The sequence below is a fragment of the Protopterus annectens genome, chromosome 4.part1, assembly GCF_019279795.1.
Source record: "Protopterus annectens isolate FY-2018-M chromosome 4.part1, PAN1.0, whole genome shotgun sequence".
NCBI lineage: Eukaryota > Metazoa > Chordata > Ceratodontiformes > Protopteridae > Protopterus > Protopterus annectens.
This window is the reverse complement of record NC_056734.1, coordinates 452,942,706-452,965,591: the sequence shown is the minus strand read 5'-3', so window position 1 is coordinate 452,965,591 and position 22,886 is coordinate 452,942,706. Positions and strand designations below refer to the sequence as shown.

General features: G+C 43.0%; 1 protein-coding gene across 1 annotated transcript in view; it reads left to right on the top strand.

Annotated features, from left to right (window-relative positions):
- The window catches only part of SORD (sorbitol dehydrogenase), a 354,351-nt gene that overhangs the window by 145,374 nt on the left and 186,091 nt on the right, over positions 1-22,886 (top strand). The window contains exon 5 of the mRNA XM_044070272.1: positions 8,438-8,597. Coding sequence (XP_043926207.1) covers positions 8,438-8,597 — 160 coding nt within the window. The remainder of the gene's footprint in view (positions 1-8,437; positions 8,598-22,886) is intronic.

Sequence of the window (22,886 nt, the reverse complement as noted above, 5' to 3'; positions counted from 1 at the left end):
GGTAGCCAGTGAGGCACCTGATTCTCAAGGGAAGGGGGAATATGTATACTAGGACAAAGGGTTACTGTATAGAGAATGGACCCCTGAGGGAGGGCTAGAGGTTGAGAGAATACAGCAGTTGGTAGTGCCCAAAGCCGGCCATCTTGCACTTCTAGTCATAGCCCATGAAATTCCCTTTGCATTTCATATGGGCATAAAACATACAAACAGACATATTATGCAGAACTTCTGTTGGCCTGGGAATTCCAGAGATGTAACAGAGTATTGCAGGACCTGTGAGCTGTGCCAAAAGGTAGGCAAAGCAGGAGACAAGGTGAAAGTTCCTTTGATGCCTTTGCCTGTGATTGAGGAGCCATTTTAGAGGGTAGCTATGGATATTGTAAGGCCTCTGAGTACCCCAAGTTCCACAGGGAAAAAAGTATATCCTAATGGTAGTAGATCATGCTCCCAGATACCTTGAGGCAGTAGCTCTGTCCTCCATTGAGGCAGAAAAGGTGACAAATTCTTTGTTAGAAATTTTCAGCAGGATAGGTTTCTTAAAAGATATGCTGACTAACAAAGGTGCCAGTTTCACATTAGACCTGCTGGCTTGTCTGTGAAAGTACAATGGGTTGAAGCACCTAAAGACCACCCTCTACCATCCCCAGACTAATGGTCTTGTTGAGAGGTTAAACGCTACACTCAAGACAATGCTATGGGCATTTGCAGAGCAGTTTAAGAGGAACTGGGACAAATATTTGCCCTATCTGTTTGCTTACAGAGAGGTTCCCAGGGATCCACAATTTTTTTCATCCTTTAAGTTGCTGTATGGGCATAGGGTGAGGGGATCTCTAGATTTGATTAAAGATGAGTGTGAGGGTGAGTGCGAATCCCACAAGGTCCTAAACCTCAGGACAAGGCTCAGGGAATTCATGGGCTTGGCCCAGGAGAATCTGGCAGAAGCTCAACAGCAGAAAAAGGTCTGGTATGACAGGAATGCTCACGTTAGAGCGTATGCTGTAAGGCAGCAGGTATGCTTCTCATTACTGTCCGACACAACAACCTGAAGGCAGCCTGGGAGGGACCCTACAAGGTGGTAAGGAAGGTCAGTGATGCTAACTACATGGTAGAAATGCTAGGCAGGAGGCAGGGGCACAAATTCTCCCATGTTAACATGATGAAACCTTACCATGATAGGGAGGCCCCTATGATGAGTTTTTACAGTGGATTGCAGGAGGAGTCTGAGGGGGATCTGGTGACCGATCTCCTCAGTGGGGCTCGGACTGACTCCTCAGTGGAAGGGGTAGCAATGTCCCAACAGCTATCCCCTACCCAGGTTTGAGAAATCAGAACAGTGTTATAAGAGTTTGGCAACATGTTCACTGGGAAACCAGGGTGCTCCCACCTGGTGAAGCACCATGTGGATACAGGACCCCAAAGACCTGTTAAGCAGGCCCCTTACAGGGTGCCTGAGAGAGTCAAACAGACTCTGAAGGAGGAAATGCAGGAAATGTTAGAACTAGGTCTAATTCCCTGGGCCTCCCCAGTGGTGCTGGTATCAAAGAAGGATGGCAACACCAGGTTCTGTGTGGGCTACAGGCAATTAAATAGTCACACAGAGTCAGATGCTTACCCTATGCCTAGGATAGATAAGGCCCTAGAGTGACTGGGTGGGACTAAGTATCTTACCACTATTGATCTTACCAAGGGTTACTGGTAGGTGCCCTTGACGCCTAGTGCTAGAGAGAGGTCAGACTTTGTGACTACTTTTGGCTTGTATGAGTTCACATAGATGCCCTTTGGGATGAAAAATGCCCCAGTGACTTTCCAGAGATTGGTAGATCATATCATAGCAAATGCAGGAGATTTTGCTATTGCTTACCTAGATGATATTGCCATGTATAGCCGTTCCTGGCAAGAGCACCTTCAGCATGTCAGGGAGGTGCTGGGTAGACTACAGAGGGCAGGGTTGACCATTAAGCCCAGCAAATGTCAGGTGGGTGTGGCAGAGGTCTCCTACCTGGGGCATAGAGTGGGGAGTGGTAAGATCAGGCCAGAACCTGCCAAAGTGGAAGCCATTCAAGCATGGCCTGCCCCTTTTACCAAAAAGCAGCTGAGTGCATTCTTAGGGACAGTGGGGTACTACAGAAAGTTTGTCCCCAGTTATAGTACCATAGCTGCTCCCCTCACAGACCTGACAAGGAAAAACAGGCTGACTAAGGTAGTGTGGACTCCATGTGAGCAGGCATTTCAGAGGCTTAAAGGAGCATTGAGAAGACCCCCTGTGTTAGCCAGTCCAGATTACAGTAAATAATTTGTTGTGAAAGTGGATGCTTCAAACCATGGGGTGGGGGCTGTACTTAACCAGGTTTCCTCAGAGGGAGAAGAGCACCCAGTGGTGTATCTCAGTCATAGGCTTCAACCCAGGGAGGAGTACTATACAGCTGTAGAAAAGGAATGCCTAGCCATAGTGTGGGCACTGCAGAAACTTCAGCCTTATCTGTATGGAGTGAAATTCACTGTAGTTACAAAACACAATCCCTTAACATAGCTACATTGAGCCAGCCAGCAAAATGCCAAGTTACTAAGGTGGAGCCTGGGGTTGCAAGCATATGATATGACAGTGCAGCACTGCAGTAGGGTTAGCAATGCCAATGCAGATGGGGTCTCAAGACAGGGAATGGGGTAAAGTATTCCCAGATAGACTCACCCCTTTCAAGCAACATTTCTCAAGGGTCACTTGAAAAACTAGCTTGAGTTTTTTTTTTTTTTTGGTGGGGGGGGGACTGTGACACTGACAGCCCAGCTATCTGGAATTTTAAAATAATCGTATGTCATTTGTGAATAGTGATATGATTTATACAGAACTGTATGTTATGTACTGACCTTCAAGAATGTAGGTCTGTAACCTGGGAAGACCCAGACAGACGCACACTTTGCAGGCGGGACTGGTAAGGAACCCAACCAGACCGCTTTACTTGCAGCGGGACTAGAGGTGGTTACTGAGAATACAGCAGTTAGTGAGTTGCAAAGCAGCCATCTTGCACTTCTAGTCATAGCCCATGAAATTCCTTTGGCATCAAGAATGTAACCACATAGTACCCTACTGGAAAAGAACAGAAATGTATATAAACTATATACCTGTGCAAATGTATGATTTAATAGTGGAAGCTGGAACAAACATTAACTTGCAAAACTTTAAGTTGAAAATTGAAGTGCTTTATATGTGCTATAAAAGTTAGTCAATGCAGCAAGAAGGCAGGATGTCTAGAGCTAGAAATTGTTTCTGTTGTCTTGGAGAGAAGTAACAACTAGTTTTAAAATACAAAGTTTATACAGCTTTATGACTTCCTAGCAGCTACACAGTTCTGAGCAAACTTCTGAGAGATTTGCATTTTTGACACAGAAATGTTAGTTTCTGTTAGCCTGGGAACTGAAGGCAGGTGACAAAGTGATGTCATCCAAACTGACCCAGCAGTAATATTTGATATTAATTTAAGAACTCTCTCAGAGCAAGACTTTGCATTTTGTATCTTGTCTTGGACCTAGAAACATCCTACTCATCTGCATTTGCCTTGCTAATAGTAAATAACTAGATTACAGTAATTTCTGTTGGATATAGATAGGAATATAGTAAAGATTAGTTTTTATTTATTTGAGACTGTCCTGCAATGTTGTTTTAAAATATTTTCTGTGGTTCTGAACTCTTTAGTTACTGTGTTGTTGTAGTGTTGTTTTGTTCTTTTATTATTTATTATTAAATATATTTACACCTATCTTTGTGGCTGATATTTGTGAGACATATTTAAGCTCTTAGCGTACTTGCATATGTATATGGTGATACTGTACAGGCCATTCCTAAATATTCTTGCCCTTGGTCACACTTACCATTTGGATATTAGTAACATTACACAGTGGGACTAGTCACCCATTGTAAGGGCCTTAAGTAGATGATAAGAAGCGGTTGGTGGCAATGATAACTACCTTATAGTCTGGGCAGAAGGGGGCATAGCTAATAAACCTGTGCCATCCTTCCACAGTAGTGTATTTTTGTTTGTATATAAAACAAATCTCAAAGTGTGTGTGTGTGTGTGTGTGTGTGTGTCAGCTACTCGGGCAGGGACATGAAGCACTGGTTGGACAGAGAGGGTGCTGGAGGTTTTGGCTTGATCCCTTAGCTGAGATCTTAACCCTATAGCTGTGTCAGTGGGGATTCTTATTGGTGATCTAGAGAAAGAGAGAGAAACCAGCCCCAGACTGACTGTGATCTCTTGTGTGCTCTTAAGGGAAATTGCACTTTACTGTGTGTGTGTATTTGTCATCCTCCCATTGTGTATGTCCCTCACTGTTGCCAGTGGTGAGGATTGAGGCTCCTTGATTACTGGGCTAGTGCAGGGGAATCACACATACATATATAATATTAGTAACCATGTAGACAAAAATTTAAATCAGTGAATCCCCAGCCAGCCAGACAAGTAGTTACTGTCCTCAGAAACCAGAAAAATTCAAAAAAGGAAATACCTAGATGAACAGCCTGATCTAAGGATCACCATAAATAAATGAAAATGATAATAAATAAAAATGAACAGTAAAAATTTTCAGAAAGTCTAAACCAGTCCCTGAACACTAGTCAGACAGCAAGTAAAAATCAAAACTCCAGCACACAACCATAAAACTGATGCTAAAGAACAGCAAATAAATGAAAATTAAACATAAATAAAACAAATAAATACCTGTCAAAGTCCGATAGAAAGCATACTAGAGATTGAATCAGAAAGAGCAGAGAACCCCACATACCACAAAATCTAGCCAGTAGTTAAAATAAAAAAGTGTGATTTAAAAACTCTCTAGGAAGAAAATCAGAAAATATGAATAACTAACAGGTGCAATCTGAAGATGAGAAAAAAGGCTGAAATAAGTAATGAGCTGAAGTCAATATGCATACCAAAAATTAAAACTGGTAATTAGACTAGAGACAAGTACATTGAAGACTACTGGATGTAGGATAGACTCCCAATGTTCTCCACTTGCCATATGCCAAATTCCCGACATAATTTCTCTCACTATAGACCATTGTCCCTACCATTTACTCATGCATTTGTCTAGTTCCTGCCTCTTAATCTTACCCCTAATCCCTTATTTATTTTCTAACATCCTCCTGTGTGGGACTGAGTTAAAGGCCTTGATTTTCTTCATGTTGACTGGTAATCCCCATTCATGATTACCAGTAACTGCATAAAACTGAATGAGGATTAAATTCCAGCTCCTCTTGGTCATGTGTCCATGTCACTTGTGGTTTGTTGCCTGTAGAAATGCTACTAGGCTTCCCCACCTGACTCTGTTTGACTTTCCATGCACTGTTGTTAAACTAACAGGCCTGTCATTTTTGCATATATTTCCTGCGGTCCCCCTTATATAGGTGCAGTGCACTTGTTTACTTTAAACCCTCAAGGACGTCTGCACTGGCTACTGATTTGTTAGATCTTCATCAAGGGGGTCTGCCAGCACAATGGGCAGATTTCTGAGGTCTCTGGGAACCAGCCTATCTGGCCCTTGTGCCCCAGAGCAGTCCATGCATTCCTTAACTTCCTGTCTAACCTAGTACACATCCACTGTTCTCCGAATTTTGCTCTCTCTCCTAGCATGGCATCCACCCCTTGCTTTTCATTACCAAAAGTGAGTCCTAGTATTTTTCAGTAACTCTGCTTCTTCCAAGTCTTCATTGTTCTACCTGCCATTTTTGCTCAGCCTGACAAGGTCTGTCCCTCTTTTCCTCATTTCTGCAATCTACCTTACTAAAAGGGCCTTGCTTCCCTTATTGATACCTATCGTTAACTCACTTTCAGCCTTTTCTGCCTTCCCATCATTGTGGCCTTTTTTGATAGCCTGCTATCCTCCATCTACCCATCCCATCTCTTCCACTTTCTGTAAGCTTTATATCTTGCCCTAACTAGTAGCTTCAAATTTTTACAGCACCATGGGCCTTTTCTATTCTTTTTGCTTCTTCTCTCACCTTCACTGATAGCCCTAAGTACTCTGTGTGGCTCATTCTCCAGTTTAGTCCCAGCTTCCTTACTTTCACTAGTCAAAACAGTTATGTAGGATCCATCCTGCCAAACAGGTTGCACTTTTGACATCATCTAAATATTCCTAGCATCAAGATTTCATAAAACTATTTCTTGGAGCATCTTTATTTCTAGGCATTCAAAAATGATTCAGTATACCTCTCCTATATTCACACATCTCCTGCTATACTGCCCTCTGATATGTTTTCACCCTTAACTTACTGTTCGGATTTGGTTTGTTACTTTGAAAAACATCTGTAGTTTTCTGTTGTATACTGCCAACTCAGATCTTTATCTTCTTTATAACACTGTTTTACCCCACCCCATAATGTTACTGAGTCATATTCTGCCATTTCTTGAACTTCAAAAACTAAATAATTTTTCTTTACTTCCCAGTAATAACATTCTGTGTTCTGTCATCATTCAGTCATTCTTCCTTTCGATCATATTACGTAAGTAATTGGTCATAATTCAATGTGTGTATTGTATATGTTGTGTAAGAATATGTCTATAAGATACAGTCATAATCATTTAAATCCTTTTGGCAAGTGTCCAGCAGTGTACTGTTTCATTGTTTATATAGTTTCCTAGTTTCTTACTATATTATTGATCCTGAAGGATCTTTAGATGCCTAGTCATACATTCCCGCAAAGGTTTTATAGCCTTTGTAGTTTAAATATGAATAACCCATATCTGCCTGAACACTTGCATGTTATCCCTTTCCATAAGGGACAAGGGTGATGCCCTAAGGATGAATTTCCCAGTTCCCATTTATTCATTCAGATTACGTCTGAATATATCAGAAAGCACTTTGGAGAGGAAGACAAATCCAAAGTGGAATTCCCTGTGATGCAGATCTGTTTGTCCATGTTCTAGTTATGTTGCTGAAGAGCTTAAAGATCTCTTGAGCAGGTGTTTATACCACTGTTGAACTTGTGGTTGTGCAGTGGTCTGAGAGAATAAGAGCTGATGATGATCTGAATGTGAAGCAGGGGTCACCCCTTAGTAGCCTGTATGATGCCATGAATAGGGACAAGGCTTTGAGATGATCAGTGTACTTCTTATGATTTAGACTCTTGGTTTTATTGGTGGGAAAATGGTGGGGACATTCAAGTTGTGTCAAGTGTTTGCACAGGTACATGCCCAAAGGGGGTCATACTCATGACAGGTCTAGCAGGTTCAGAATATAGTGGCCTGGATAGCATACCCCTACCAAGAAGCTGCACAATTAAAAATTATTTTTTAATAGTAGAGGTTGCATGGAGATCAAAGGACACTTTGCTGTCTACATAGGTTCCCAGGTCCCTAACTACTGGATCAGTTTTCAAGGAGTGTGTTGTCAATGTGCCAGTTGCAAGGGATGTCTTGCTTGCTGAAGGATACTGCTATACATTTTTGGCATGTAGTTTTAGTCCATGGTTTTGGCACCAGCTATTTGTATGAGAAAAGCCTTCTTGGAGGATCTTGGTGTCCTCCATGACACCTAGTTTGCATTCACCAGTAAACTTAATAACCCATAAGCTCTTAACATCGGCTTTCACCTCCAATAAGTAAATGCCAAAGAGGAGTCGTCCAAGGACAGAGTCTTGTGGTACATCACCGGTGGCATTTCTTTTGTAAGAGATGGAACCCCTCACCCTAATTTCCCCGAATTCTATAAGCCCATTTACTAATCATTGAATTACACAGGGATTGACATTAAGATGGGAGAGTTTATTAACAACACCTGATACAGTAATTTCTAGACATCTTATTTATTTATTTTTTTTACAATATATGCATGTCATACATTTCTCTGTATCCCATGCATTGTGCTATTCTCAAATGAATGTAACTACTGTTAATGTTTACAAAGATGGGCTTTCCTTGCAAACAGAAAATCTATATTTCAGTATTTAAAGGAGAAATAAAGGACCAGTTGCAAAACTATCAAGATGTAACCATTAGAACTATATTTCACCAGTGCTGAAGAGAAAAAAGAAAAACAGAGAAATCCTTACTCTGAAAATGATGTATCACAAAATGCATATTTATATGTACTGTAGGTGATAAGGGATTTGTTTCCAGCTCCTCCTTAATATTTTTATTAGATTGGAAGTTGCTGCAGAGTGAAGAAAGTGATGATTCCAACCTGTGCTAATATAATTAAAAAAAAACAAATAGCCTCAATGTTGAGAGAGAAGAGAGAGGGTATTTTTCAATGGATTAATCACTGTTGAATCTATACCCACTGAATTAATCTGCACCCAGCAGTTTTCTGTGCAAAGGATCAGCAGTACAATCCTCCTATCTTTTAAGATTGATGTGATTTGTAAACATCAAAATATCTTGCCATGTAAATTTGTAATGTTGCCATTGTCCAGATTGTAATGTTATATATGTTTGGGTTTCAGGTGACCGAGTTGCAGTAGAACCTGGTGTTCCACGAGAATTAGATGAATTCTGTAAAGCTGGACGCTACAATCTGTCTCCTACAATATTCTTCTGTGCTACCCCACCAGATGATGGAAACCTGTGCAGATATTATGTACACAATGCCAACTATTGTTACAAGTAAGCTCTCTGTTAACAATTAAGAGCATTTACTGTACAAAAGTGTATGCATTTTACAAATTCAGCAGATGATCCCTTGGTATCGGATAAAAAAATAAGTTTGTTCTTCTCATTTACTACAATCTTAGAACTCAAAGCAGTCACCTTAAACCAAAGCGTTTTTATAATAAAGCTAAGGAATATTTGACCAGATAGGTTAATTGAGAAAAAGGATGGTTGTGTTCTACCTCTGACACATACTCACTTCAGAATGTATTTCCTTGTTTTATATTTAGTCCCAGTAAGCCAACGGCCTCTTTTCACGGTAGATCCAACACGGCATTTATACTGAATAGGAGAAATTTAGCCAGGTCACCAGGGAAAAACCATAATAATCATGTACATCATTCTACGTAGGCAAAACCGAACATAGACTATGTGACAGAATATACGAGCACATGTACGCTATTGATAGGAAAAAGATGGATAATGCCCTGGCTAGTCACTCTCAAATGTATGAAGGGCACACTTTTTCTTTTAAAGCAATTGATCAAGTACAAGTGGATGTAAGAGGGAGGTCCAGTTTCATTACAACTTAAAGAGGTAGAACTATATTGGCAGTTAGTATTAAATGCCTTTAGTAACCCAGGACTAAACGAGGCCTGTAATATTTTGTGCCTGTTAAAACTTAAAAGTTTGAGGAGATAAAATTAGTTTTAAACATCTAAAGAGTGAAAAATGACAGCATTGATGAATTACCTAGCCATATGTATAATTTTGTTGTTGAAAAATAGTTGTTAAATTGGTTAAAACTGTTTTAAATGATTGGAATTAAAATTAGTGTAGTGATTATTTTTAAGATTTAAAGTTTCATTTAATTATGCTACAGCATTTGACAGTAATGTTTTGAGGGTTGTATCCCTTTAATTTTGTGTTCTGCATTGTGATTTATTCAAGTGCACTGTTCTGGTTGGCTTAATGAAGTCATACAATGTTTCAAAGACTTTATTTAAATGTGGTTGAAAACATTTTCAAAAGTTATCTGATGAAGTTACTGTATCTACAATAACAAAAAGCACTTCATTAAATACTTGGTTTTATTATTGGGCTTTGTCTGTGCCTGTATCCTCTAAAGTACCTCAGTCTTAATGACGCAGTTAAATTTTTTAATACTACCTTCCTGAGCATTCTTAATTACCATGCTCCCATAAGACTTTCCAAAACCAAAGCACAACCCTCCCCATGGATACAGAAAACAACTAAGTCAGAAATGAAAAACAGGGATAAAGCCTGGGAGCACTGGCGCAAAACCAAAACCCCCACAACTAGACAGAAATTCCTAGAACTACACAATAGAGTCAAAAAGCTAATAAAACAGGACAGATTCCAATACTACCAGTCTGCCCTAGACTCCTCCCAACACAGCCCCAAACAATCTGGTCCTCCATAAACTCCATCCTCCACCCAGGTAAAGTCAGTACCCCTCCTCCTAACATGCCTCATTCCTCCGAAAATATTGCTACCTTATTCAACACACACTTCACACAAACCATACTATCACTAGCTAAATAACAAAACCCCCCTCCCCTCCAACCCACATCTTCAACTAGTAATCCCCCCACTGCCTTCTCTTTTTCTCCTGTACCTACCTCCAACATAAAAAAACTCTTAACTAAACTTAAGCCCACCAAATTAGCAGCAGACAACCTCCCAAGTGAATACCTTCAAATCGCAGCGGATGCTCTGGCCTACCAAGTATCCATCTTGATTAACCAATCTCTGTCAGAAAGTTACGTTCCCACACTGTGGAAAGTATCACATATAATTCCCCTCCACAAGGGTGGCCTCTCCACAGAACTAACCAATTACCGCCCCATAGCTATTCTCTCTCCACTCTCCAAAATACTAGAGAGATGCATACACTCTCAGGTCTCAGACTACCTCCTTACTAACAACCTCCTCTCCAATACTCAGCACGGTTTCCGACCAAACCATAGCACCAACACTCTCCTTTACTAACACTATCTTTAAGCATAAAAACAATGGCTATCTCTTCTCTGCTACTTTTCTAGACCTATTTAAAGCATTTGGCATGGTCCAACACAAACAACTCCTCTCTGTCCTCAATAACCTGTCTTTCTCTCAATCAGTCACCAACTGGTTTCAGAGTTACCTGTCTGACCACCAACAATCCGTTGTATGGTAGAATGACATATCTCCCCAACTACCACCTGTCTCCATAGGGGTTCCCCAAGGATCCATCCTTGGACCCCTACTCTTCTCTGTTTTCACCAATAATCTAGCCTCTGCCACCAAACATGGCACACTCATACAATACGCAGATGACTCAACCATCATCTCCTCAGCCCAGTCCCTGCCCAAACTGCAAAAAGTCACACAGGAAACCTTTTCCTCTGTTGAAACTTGGTTATCCGATGCCCAATTAATACCAAATCCAAACAAAACTAAACTACTCATCTTCGAACCCACCAAACATACTCAAAACAACTCTCACTTTAACATCACAGCAAAAGACAACACCACTGTATACCCAACTGAACACATGAAATTGCTAGGAGTGGAAATAGACAATAAACTAAAATTTGACATCCACATACCCATGACCATAAAAAAGTCCACAAAAAACTAGGAGCGTTATACAGAAATAAGCAACTTCTCACCAAAGCAGCAAAGATTTCAATAGCAAATTCCCACCTTATCTCCACCCTAATTTATGCCTGTCCAGTATATACCAACCTAAGGCAATGCGATCTAAACAAGCTAGAGACCTGTTACAACAAATTTGCCAAATTCGCCACAGGGGCATCCTACCGTAGTCACCACTGTCTCTCACCTGCTGAACTGGGCTGGCTTGAACTACCTCACCTCCTTCAATGGTATCAACTCTCACTCGCCCACAAACTAGTAAACCATCCACTAAATGTCCCATCCCTCCAGAATCTACTCCAACCCTATTGCACCACCAGACTACTAAGATCCAGCAACAAAAATCACTTGCAGATCACTAAAGCCAGTAACTCTGCTGGTGAAGCACTATTATCTTGCGCCATAGCCAAATTATGGAACTCCCTCCCACCCACAATTACTTTCGTACCATCATGCCCCACTTCAAAACTTTACTAAAAGTGCATCTAAAAACATGCTGGCTATGCCCTTGCAACTCCCACTCGAATATCACCCATCCCATCCAACCACTACCTTTCTTTCCACCCCACTAACTACCTTGATTATAGCAAGCTCAGATGCTCATAAGCTTAGTACTTATACAGAAGGAAGTTCCTATTGTAACGTTTGTTAAAGTCTGTTATGTACTTTGCAGATAAAGATTCTAGTTGTCTACTGATGTACTATGTTCTTCATCTGTAAATATGTTTGTAATTAATTGCTATGTTAATCAAATTTTTAATCGCTATGTAATCCAATGTAACTACTGTCTGTTTATTTTAACTGTGGCGCTTTTCTCCCCGGGGCCTCCGCTGAAAATGGACCTACGTCCAGTCGGACACTCACGGTCAACAAATGTAAATAAATACCTTCCAACAAGTCCCAGCCTTAACTGGTTACCCAAATCTACCTAAAAATCAGTGGGCAGAAGCATTAACACAAGTGCACATACTCCATGCTCAAGGGGCAGTGGAACCTGTGCCACAGGAGCAAGCAGGAAAAGGTTTTTACTCCAGACTATTCCTAGTGCCAAGAAAAGAAGGACTTGGCAACCCATCCTTGACCTGTCCACTGTAAATACCTTCCTAGAGGTCCCAAAGTTTGAAATGCTAACTATTAAAGACTTTTACCAATGCTGGGCAAAAATGCTTGGCTAGCCACTCTAGACATAAGGGTTGCCTACCTTCATGTACCTATAAGGAAGTCCTGCAGAAAATAAATATGCTTCAGAGCAGGTTAACAACACTTTCATTTCTCTGCACTACCCTTTGGCTTATCTACAGCTCCCAGGGTCTTCACAAAATGCCTGGCCCCAGTGGTTGCCTTCTGCAGACAGCAAAACATCCAGATTTATCCCTATCGGAATGACTGGCTAATCCAAGCAGACAACAAAGAGAAGTTACTACAGGACCTGCTCTTTGTATAAACAACCTTAACCTCTCTAGGGTTCACTATCAACAGGAAAAAGTCAAACCTAAACCCCTCCAGGCAGATCACCTTCTTGGGCACACTCCTGGACACAGCCTCCCAGACAACCTTCCTCTCACCAGAAAAAGAATGCTTTCTGCCAAATTACCTCTCCCAGTTAGCTCTCAGAAAAAAACTCACAGCAAGGAAAATTCCACAAGCACGGGGTTACATGTCATCCTGCATTCTAATGATTTTCCTGGCCAGGCTGCAAATGAGGAAACTCTAGTGATACCTAAAGGACCTTTGGTGCCAACACTCTCAATCTATAGAGACCACTCTCCCCCTTATTTGATGCATAAGGAACAAGTTTCTTTGGTGGGCAGAGGCCTGCACTCAGAACAAGGGCCTTCCCTTCGCCTACCTACCACAAGGCCAGACTATTACCACAGATGCCTCAGATCTAGCTTGGGGCACTCATTTAGATACCCAGTGCACCCAAGGCCATTGAGACCTCAGGCACCTTCATTGGCACATCAACCTAAAGGAAAAGATGGCAGTTCACAAGGCTATCACATCCTTCCAAGACCACCTAAAACCAGGTGTCCTCCTCATAAAAACAGACAATACCACAGTCATGTGGTACATCAACAAGCAGGGGGGACACACTCCTACCCTCTCTGCCAACTGGCCATGACCCTCTGGCAGACAGCCTCCTCCATGGGCCTACACCTGATAGCCCAGTACATCCCAGTAGTAGACAACACCCTAGCAAACCATCTAAGCAGAAACTACGTAGATCCCCCCGAGTGGAAACTCCAAAAGGGGACATTCCTCCAAATCACACAGACCTGGGGGACACCAGCGGTGGACCTCTTCGCCTCACAACACAACAATCAGCTGCAAAATTCTGCGCCAGGGAGTTCCACCCCCTAGCTTGGAAAGTGGATGCTTTCTCATTCTAATGGACCGATCTCCTCATTTATGTGCCTCCCCTGCCCCATGCTCCTAAGGGTACTGCTCAAAATAAGGCAGGAAGGACCAAAAGCCATCCTTATAGCACCAGATTGGCCCAGGCAATATTGGTTGTACTCGCTGCTCAGCCTGACCAAGGAGCCTTACAGGCCCCTGCCGTTAACTGCAGACCTCCTGACACAAGCCAAGAGGGGTGATTCTGCAACCAAACATGCACACTCTCAAACTTTCTGCATGGCTTCTCCCCAGGGACCGGGGATAACCCACAGTTGAGCAAGTAGGTCCTAGACATTATTAAGAAAGCCAGATGGCCCAGCACCAGGAAATCTTACTCAGAGAAATGGAAAAGATTTAACTCCTGGTGCCAAGCAAAAGGTCACAGCAGCTCTCATCTGTTCCTCCCACTTATTCTGGACTACCTAGCGGAGCTACTTAACAAGGGCCTCTCCTTTTCCTCCATTAAAATCCATGCCTCAGCCATTTCAGCACACTTTCATGCTGAACAGCCTGTCTTCTCTCACTTTGATTAAGCAATTCTTCAGAGGTGTATCTAACATTAGGCCCCCGAGAAGGGCACCCACTTCAGCCTGGGACCTGAACTATGTCTTAGAAAACTGACATTGCCTCCCTTCAAACCAGCTGTATCAGCAGACCTAAAACACCTTTCCTGGTAGACTGCCTTCCTCTTGGCTATTGCTTCAGCTAGGAGAGTGTTAGAACTTCAAGCACTCATGGCCACTGAACCCTTCATTATCTTCCATGCAGACAGGATGTCTCTCAGGACTAATCCCTCATTCATGCCAAAGGTAGTATCAGATGTGACCCTAAACCAGGCTATACATCTCCCCACCTCTCAGAATAAAGGGGAGAGAATTCTGCACACACTGGATGTGCACAGACAGTTAAGATACTACCTGGACAGAACAAAGTCTATTAGGAAGATGGATCAACTGCTGGTTGGCTTAACCCCAGGGAAAGAGGGGAAGCCTATCTCCAAACAGATCATTTCAAAATGGATATCTCACTGCATTCAATTCTGCTACACTTTACATGGAAAAGCTTCTCCTAAATCTATCAGAACACGTTCCACTAGAGCAGCCTCTACTTCCACTGCCTTCCTTAGAGGAGTACCCACCAGGGACATCCTGGAAGCTGCCACTTGTACCTCAGTCCACACCTTCAACAAACACTACCACCTGCCTCTGTTCTCCAGGGCTCGGGCAAGCTTTGCCTCTGCAGTCCTGCAAGGCATGCAAGCTCAATCCTAGGAATTTCATGCTTCCATCCTCCCCTTCCTCAGCTTTGGGAATCCTCCCACAAGTGATGACTGCAACAGTGAAACACAAAGAATAGAGTACAGTTGTGTACACTTACCATAAATGTAGATGTTTGAGTGTATTCACTGTTGCAGTCCTATTTTCCCTTAATCTTATACTTTCTGGAGATTAACTGTCATTCTTGTGGCCTTGGGCCACCAGAGGCTCTTTGAAACATTTCCTTCAAGGGGCTCAGACAGGTTAGGGCAAGAAAAACTGATGTAATGGCGCTGGATGCTCTCCTTTATGCCACTGATGACCTGACGTCAGTCCACAGGTGACAGCAGTGGTCGCAGGGAAAAAACTTGACTCTGGTATTTGGGCCAACCGAGGGTTACCCAGAAGGGATAACCCACAAGTGATGACTGCAACAGCGAATATACTCGAACATCTCCATTTACGGTAAGTGTACACAACTGTATTTTCCCCAACAGCACTCACATTTCAACCCATCCAAACAGAAAAAATAAAAACACTGTTAACCAAGCTAAAACCCACATCACTTGCAGCTGATAAACTACAAAATGAATACCTGAAATTAGCTGCTGACTCTCTTACCCTTTATCTTTCTTAATCGATAGATCCATCTCTGAGCAATACATCCCTACAATTTGGAAAATTTCCTATGTAATACCTCTCCACAAAGGCGGCTCCTCTCTAGAACTATCAAATTGCAGACTTATATCTGTACTACCTCCTCTTTCAAAAATTTTGGAAAAATGCATCCATGCACAATTAATGGACCATCTACTAACCAAAAATTTCTTAGCCAACTCACAACATGGATTTTGGTCCAAACACAAGACCACAAAGTACAGTTTTGTACCTACCATAAATGTAGATGTCCGATAGATATGCAACTGCAGTCCTGACATATGGGCTGTCCTGCCTCAGGCAGCCCTTCGGTCGGCCAGATACCAAAGTCTGGGTCCGATGTCGGCTGATGCTGCCTCCTCCCCGACGTCAGAGCGGCTGGGGTATAAAGGCATCAGCCGACGCCATCTTCTTCAGTGTTTCTTGCCCCAGATGCCAGGTGCCCTCCAAGGAAGGCTAAATTTTGTGAATGGATAAACAAAAAATCCAGACATGCACAACAGTAATAAACAGATACACCATAACAGATTTCCCCAGCTTATAGGAAAGGGGGGAAATGGACCCAAGGGATAAAGCAGAGGGGTAGGAAGGAGGGAAAACCTGACTGCAGTTGCATATCTATCGGACATCTACATTTATGGTAGGTACAAAACTGTACTATGTCCTTCAAGAATGCAACTGCAGTCCTGACATATGGGTTGAATACCATAGCCAAGCTGTGGGTGGTAGGACTAAGCAAGAGATGGTGTAGCTAGAAGGCCCTGCAGGACTGCCGAAGCAAAGCCTGCTCGGGATCTGGAGTATAATGGCAGGTTGTAGTGTTTGGTAAATGTATGCACGGAGCTCCATGTAGCAGCCTCTAGAATATCTTTTGTAGCCACTCCTCTTAGAAAGGCTGTGGATGTGGCCATAGCTCTGGTGGAGTGTGGTCTAATATTAGTTGGCACACTCTTTCCATGGAAGGAGTAACAGAATCTGATGCAGTGTCCAATCCATTTTGAGATAGTTTGCTTGGTGACTGCCTTTCCTTGTGCCCCAGCAGCATAGGCTACGAACAGTTGGTCAGACTTCCTGGTAGACTTTGTTCTGTCCAAGTAGTAGCGTAGTTGTCTGTGAATGTCTGAAGTATGCAACAGCTTTTCCCCTTTGTTTTGAGGGTTAGGAAAGAAAGTAGGCAGGTGAATTTCTTGGTTTAGAGACACTCTGGATATCACCTTAGGCATGAAGGAAGGATTGGTCCTAAGAGAAACTCTGTCCTGATGAAAGATGAGAAACGGAGGAACTGCCATGAGGGCCTGTATCTCTGAGACTCTTCTTGCTGAGGTGACTGCCAGCTGGAAAACCGTTTTCCAAGATAGAAATTGCATTTCTGAAGATGCTGCTGGTTCAAAAGGAGGAAGAGTTAATTTTTCCAAGACGTAATTGAGGTCCCATGCAGGAATTGGTTGTTTCCTTGGAGGTTTGATATTCTTTATACCCCTTAGAAACTGTCTTAGCAAGGGATGCGAAAACACAGGTGGATCACAGTTGTAATGTGCTGAGATAGCTGAAGCATGGATTTTGATGGAAGAGTATGAGAGGCCACTGTGAAACATTTCTGCCAAGTATTCTAATATCAGAGGTATGCTCATCAGTGATGTATCCTGGCCCTTGTTGACATTCCAGATGGTGAATCTCTTCCACTTGGCCGAATAGGTTTTTCTGGTAGAAGGTCTGCGTGCCTCCAACAAAATTTCCTGAACGTTTTTGGAGAGGGAGTCATGGAACTCTCCAAGCTGTCAGCTTTAAGGTTTGCAGATTCGGATGAACAGTCTTGTAGTTGTGCTGAGTCAGGAGCTGAGGCCATTGAGGCAAGGGCCACAGTTTGGTGTGAGTTATGCTCAGTAGCAGTGGGTTCCAGTGTTGCCTTGGCCAGTCTGGAGCTATCAAGATTCCTCTTGGTTGTTCTGCCTTGATCTTCAGTAACACCTTGGTGATTAAAAGTAGGGGAGGGAATGCATAAATTGTTAGGGCATTCCAGCTGAAGGAAAGAGCATCCGTTTTCCAGGCTAGAGGATGGTGAATCCTTGTGCAAAACCTTTCCAGGTGATGATTGAGATGAGATGCAAAGAGGTCTATGTCTGGTCTTCCCCATGCAGTTGTTATTTGTGAGAACATGCGTGGGTGTAGCATCCATTCGTGTGGAGCCAAGAAATTTCTGCTCAACCTGTCTGCCAGAACATTGTCCTTGCCCGGAACAAACTGGGATTGCAAGTAGATGTTCAGTTTCAGGGACTTTTCCCAAAGAGTCAATGCTAGTCTGCAGAGGGGGTAGGAATGAGTGCCCCCTTGTTTGTTTATGTACCACATGACAGTGGTGTTGTCTGTCCTTATTAGCAGATGACCTTGCTGAAGAGATTTTCCAAAGGCTTCTATTGCATGTATCACTGCCAACATCTCTTTTTGATTTATGTGCTGATGCATTTCCATGGGAGTCCATTGTCCTTGAATGCATATGCCGTCCATGTGTGCCCCCCATCCATGGTCTGAGGCGTCTGTTGTAATAGTTTGACTTGTTGGAGCTTTCTTGAAAGGCATGCCTTCGTTTAAGTGACTTGCTTGAGCCCACCATAAAAATTCCCTTTGCAGGCATGGTATGAGTGGAATTATGTGTTCCAGGTTGTGGCTGTGTTGAGACCACAAGCTTTTGAGGTACCATTGTAGTTTTCTCATGTGTAGTCTTGCCAGAGGGATTGGAAGAATGCAAGATGCCATGAACCCCAGGGCCTGCAGGGTCTTCCTTGCGGTCAGGTGGGTTAGCTTTGCTAGGCTTTTGAAGTAGTCTGTTAAATGCTCTTGTTTCTCCTCTGTGAGAAAGGCCATTTGTAGCTGTGTGTTCAGCTTTGCACCTAGAAAAATAATCTCTTGGGATGGCAGTAGTCTTTATTTTTGAATGTTGACTGTGTATCCCAATGCCTGAAGCAACTGAATGACATAATCCAAGTGTTTTATCAAGGTTTGTTTGCTGTCTGCTTGTATGAGACAGTCGTCCAGGTAAGGGTATATTTGAATCCCCCGGAGTCTGCAGTGTGCCACTACTGATGCCAGGCATTTTGTGAATACTCTGGGCGCAGTAGATAAGCCAAACGGCAATGCTGAGAATCGATAGTGCTCTGTTCCTGCAAGAAATCTGAGGTATCTTCTGCAACTGCGTCTGATAGGGACATGCAGGCATGCCTCCTTGAGGTCAAGAGTAACCAGCCAAGACCCCTTGCCCAGCATGGGAAGAAGTTGCTGTAACTTCAGCATCTTGAATTTTGGCACCATGAGAAAAGTATTTAGAGCAGACAAGTCCAAAATAGGCCTCCATTGCTTTTTTTTTCTTGGAACAAGGAACAGTCTTGAGTAAAATCCCTGGCCTTGTTCCTGAGGAGGAACCTTCTCTATTGCTTTTATTTGTAACAGCTTTGAGACTTCTCTGAGTGCCTCTGCCCTTTGATTTTGTGGCAGGTTTGGCATGCCTTGTCCTGTTGGTAAAGTATGGAAGTGGAACCTGTAACCTCTGTCTATTATGTCCAAAATCCAATTGTCCTGTGTTATAATGTGCCAGTTGTTTGAGAATAGAGATAATTTAATGCCTAGAGGTGCTTCTCTCTGAGCCTTGGTAGGCGGAGTGAAAGGTAAGTCATTGTGATTGTCCCTGTGGTGCAGGTGAACTACCTGTGCCACTTCTCTAATTTTGAGGTTGCCATTGGTGGCCCCTGTAGGAGCCTCAGTATTGCCCTCTACCTCGTGCACGCCTGTTCTTTTCCCCCCTTTGAAACTTGTCTGAGTCTGGAAAGGACCAATTCTTTGAAGGCCAATTTCTGCTGAATCTGGGAGGCTGAACCTGGAGGAAATCCTTTACTGTCTGTACAGATTTTGCCTTCTCCTCAATAGATTTCAACACATCCTGAGCATTAGCACCAAAAAGCTTCTGTTTATCCAGAGGTGCGTCCAGGAGCTTTACTTTAACATGATCCGGCAGTGGCTGCTCTTTCAACCAAGCATGTCTACGGATAACAGCCCCTGTCATAGCTGCCCTACATGAAGCTTCCAATGCATCATAACCACACTGAAGAAAATGGTTGCTAACCTGCTGAGTGTTATGAACTAAATCCTGCAATGCCTTTCTATCTATAGGCTCAGGAGAGGCTAGCTTTTTCTGCAAATCATCCAGTAAATAATCCTGGTACTGAAACATATGAAATAGGCAGTTAAGTGACCTCATGGCAAGGGTGGTAGAGGTATAAACTTTTTTACCCCATCTCTCCAGGGACCTTGCTTCCCTGTCAGCAGGCAGTGGGTTTTTGGCTGAGGAGGTAGCCACTCCTTTGGGGCTCTGTGAAATAGTTTCTAAATCCACAGAGTGGGCCTTAAAGAGATGCTTGTGAGTGTCAGGTACCCTGTAATATCTGTCTGGCTTGACAGGAGCAGGAGGGAGAGAATCAGGGGAAGCACTGGAGTCTGAGAATACATCATCCAGGACATCCAAAACTGGAGGGATAGCTAAAGGTCTGTGCTGGAGTAACTTGAGGAAGGTATGAAGCCTTTTCCTAGAATCAGAAAATTCCTGACCCTGCCACTTAAAATGTTCCCTCATGGAGTGGAGGACTTCACCGAAAGAGAAATCCTCCGGAGGAGAGGCAGAGGGAATTGATTCCTCAGCATCAGAATCCTCATATACCTGGAAGAATTCTTCTTGGATATCCGAATGTTCTGAATCCCCAGAGGCTTCATCTGAAGAGAGGTTGTCTGCCTGCTCAGTTCTAGGCCTTTTTTCTGCAGGCGGCTGAGAACCTCTGTCTGGGTGGGACTGAGACCCCCTGATAAGAGAGATTAGATCTGCAGCAAGAGACATGATCTGTTTATCAGACGAAGGGGCCTGTGGGGTAGGTTTAGGATGGGCCTTGGCCTGGCTGGCGGCCTTAGCACATGCAAAGGCCTTGATGGACATGGAAACAGGAGGCCTAGCTGCCCCACGTGCAGGGGTAACCTTGTCCACAGGAATGGTGTCGGGTAGATCGAGAACTTCGGTTTCTGGGGGAAAGTCAACAACCGGCACCGGAGTAGCCTCCGGGACTGAAGAGCGTGTTAATGCGGTGTCGTCAGCCTGGAGCGGTAGAATGATCACTTCCGTAGGGGCCGGAGCACTCGCGGAGGGCTTAGGCGTAGTATCGGAGGAAGACGCAGGCCGAGGGTGTCGGTCCCGGTCCTTGCGTTTCTTGGTAGCTTGTGCTGTCGGTTGTTCCGACGGCATGATGTAAGCGAAGGATTCGCCAAAAAAGTCTTCGGCAAATTCTGCCCGGCGCCTGAGAGTGCGCTTATTAAAGCAAGCACAGGCCGAGACATCGTGGTCTGGGCCCAGGCAAGGGAGGCAGTAAGAATGGAAGTCCTTATGAGGTATTTGTTTACCACAAGACAAACAATTATTAACTTTCTCAATTTGTTCTGACATCGGCTGAGGCAAGAAAAAATGTTCCCAACGGGTACTTAGCTTTAGATGACTTGTAACTGAAAGCACAGGAGCTGACCGACCGGCACTTGCGAACTGCTTCTGCTTCGGGCACCGCGCGGTAAGAAAGACTGAAGAAGATGGCATCGGCTGATGCCTTTATACCCCAGCTGCTCTGACATCGGGGAGGAGGCGACATCAGCCGACGCCGGACCCAGACTTTGGAATCCGGCCTACAGAAGGGCTGCCTGAGGCAGGACAACCCATATGTCAGGACTGCAGTTGCATTCTTGAAGGAGATCTACCCTAGTAAACTTCACCAGCACTATAAACCAACTTAAAAATGACAATCAGTTTCTCTCTTCTATCTTTATAGATGTGTCAAAGGCATTTTACACAGTATCTCACCAAATGCTCTTCCATGAGCTCATGTCCCATGAAATATCTAAAGGAACACTCTCCTGGTTCGACAACTATCTTTCAGATCACCAACAAACTGTCAAGTGGCAAAACTATCTTTCTATTCTACTATCTATAACTATAGGAGTACCACAAGGCTCAGTACTCGGCCCACTTATTTTCTCTATCTTCACTAACAGCTTCACACCACAACCAACTATGCCACTATCATACAATATGCAGATGACTCCACTGTCATCTGTGCTGCACCCTCACTGCCATAACTTCAAGAAATCACACCAAAATCATTTTCTGCCATTAAAACTTACCTTCACATGTATCAACTCATTCTAAACCCCTAAAAAAACAAAGTAATGCTTTTTCTTAACAGTCATCATAAATCATACAACCTCAGTCAACACTTTAAAATCACCTCATCTGACAACACACTCATCAAGCCATTTTCAGAAACCAGGCTCCTATGTGTCACCATTGATAATGGTTTGACATTTGATGAACATATATCACTTGGTACAAAAAAGCTCACATAAAATTAGGTTCCCTATATAGAATTAAGACTTATCTTACCAACTCATCCAGACAAGCATGGACCCACTTATTATCCTCACTAATGTATGCCTCCCCAATATTCACAAACGTCAAAAGAACCCATCACTGTGTTGCTGTCTGACAACTAAAATGGCTTGAGCTACCCAACCTCTTATCCTTCAACCAACTAAACCCCCCTCTATCATATGTAAACCTGACAAATATTTATCTCCGTTGCTTATTTTAAAACTGTCTCGCTATGTTAAACCCATTTAACATAGTGAAAACAGTAAAAAAAAAGCAACGGAGATCTTGCTTTCTGTTGTTTGCACAGCTCTGATGTACTGCAGGCGCAGTACATCAGAACTGCCACGGATGCCAGACATCTGCAGAAGGGCAGTAAACCAAGATACTATGCCATTATTTAAGAAAAGTAATAGTTTATTTTCTTAAATAATGTCATGGTATAATAGCAATAACCCACTTTGCTCTCGGGACCAAACCACGCCAACCGTGGGTAAATCCAGCATTACCCACACCCAGGCGTGGGTTATTGTTATAGTAATGCACCTGTCACAAATGTATATCTTTTTTTTCTAACATGTAATACATGTCCTAAAGTTGTGCTTTTTCTGTTTATTGTAATTGTAAAGTTTTACATGTGGAGCTTTTCTCCCCAGGCCTTCGCTGAAAGTGGACTACTAAGTCCAGTCAGAACCCCTCCCCCTGGTAAACAAATGTGAGATAAATAAATAAAATAAATGTAATATTATAGCAACTCCACAGACAATTAAAAGTGGTGCAGTTTCAGACACACAGAACTTGTATAAAAAGAATTACGTGATAGAATGTTTAAAATACTGATAATGTATGAGAAGGTTTAAAAAAAAAGATTTGCAGGACAGGCTATAG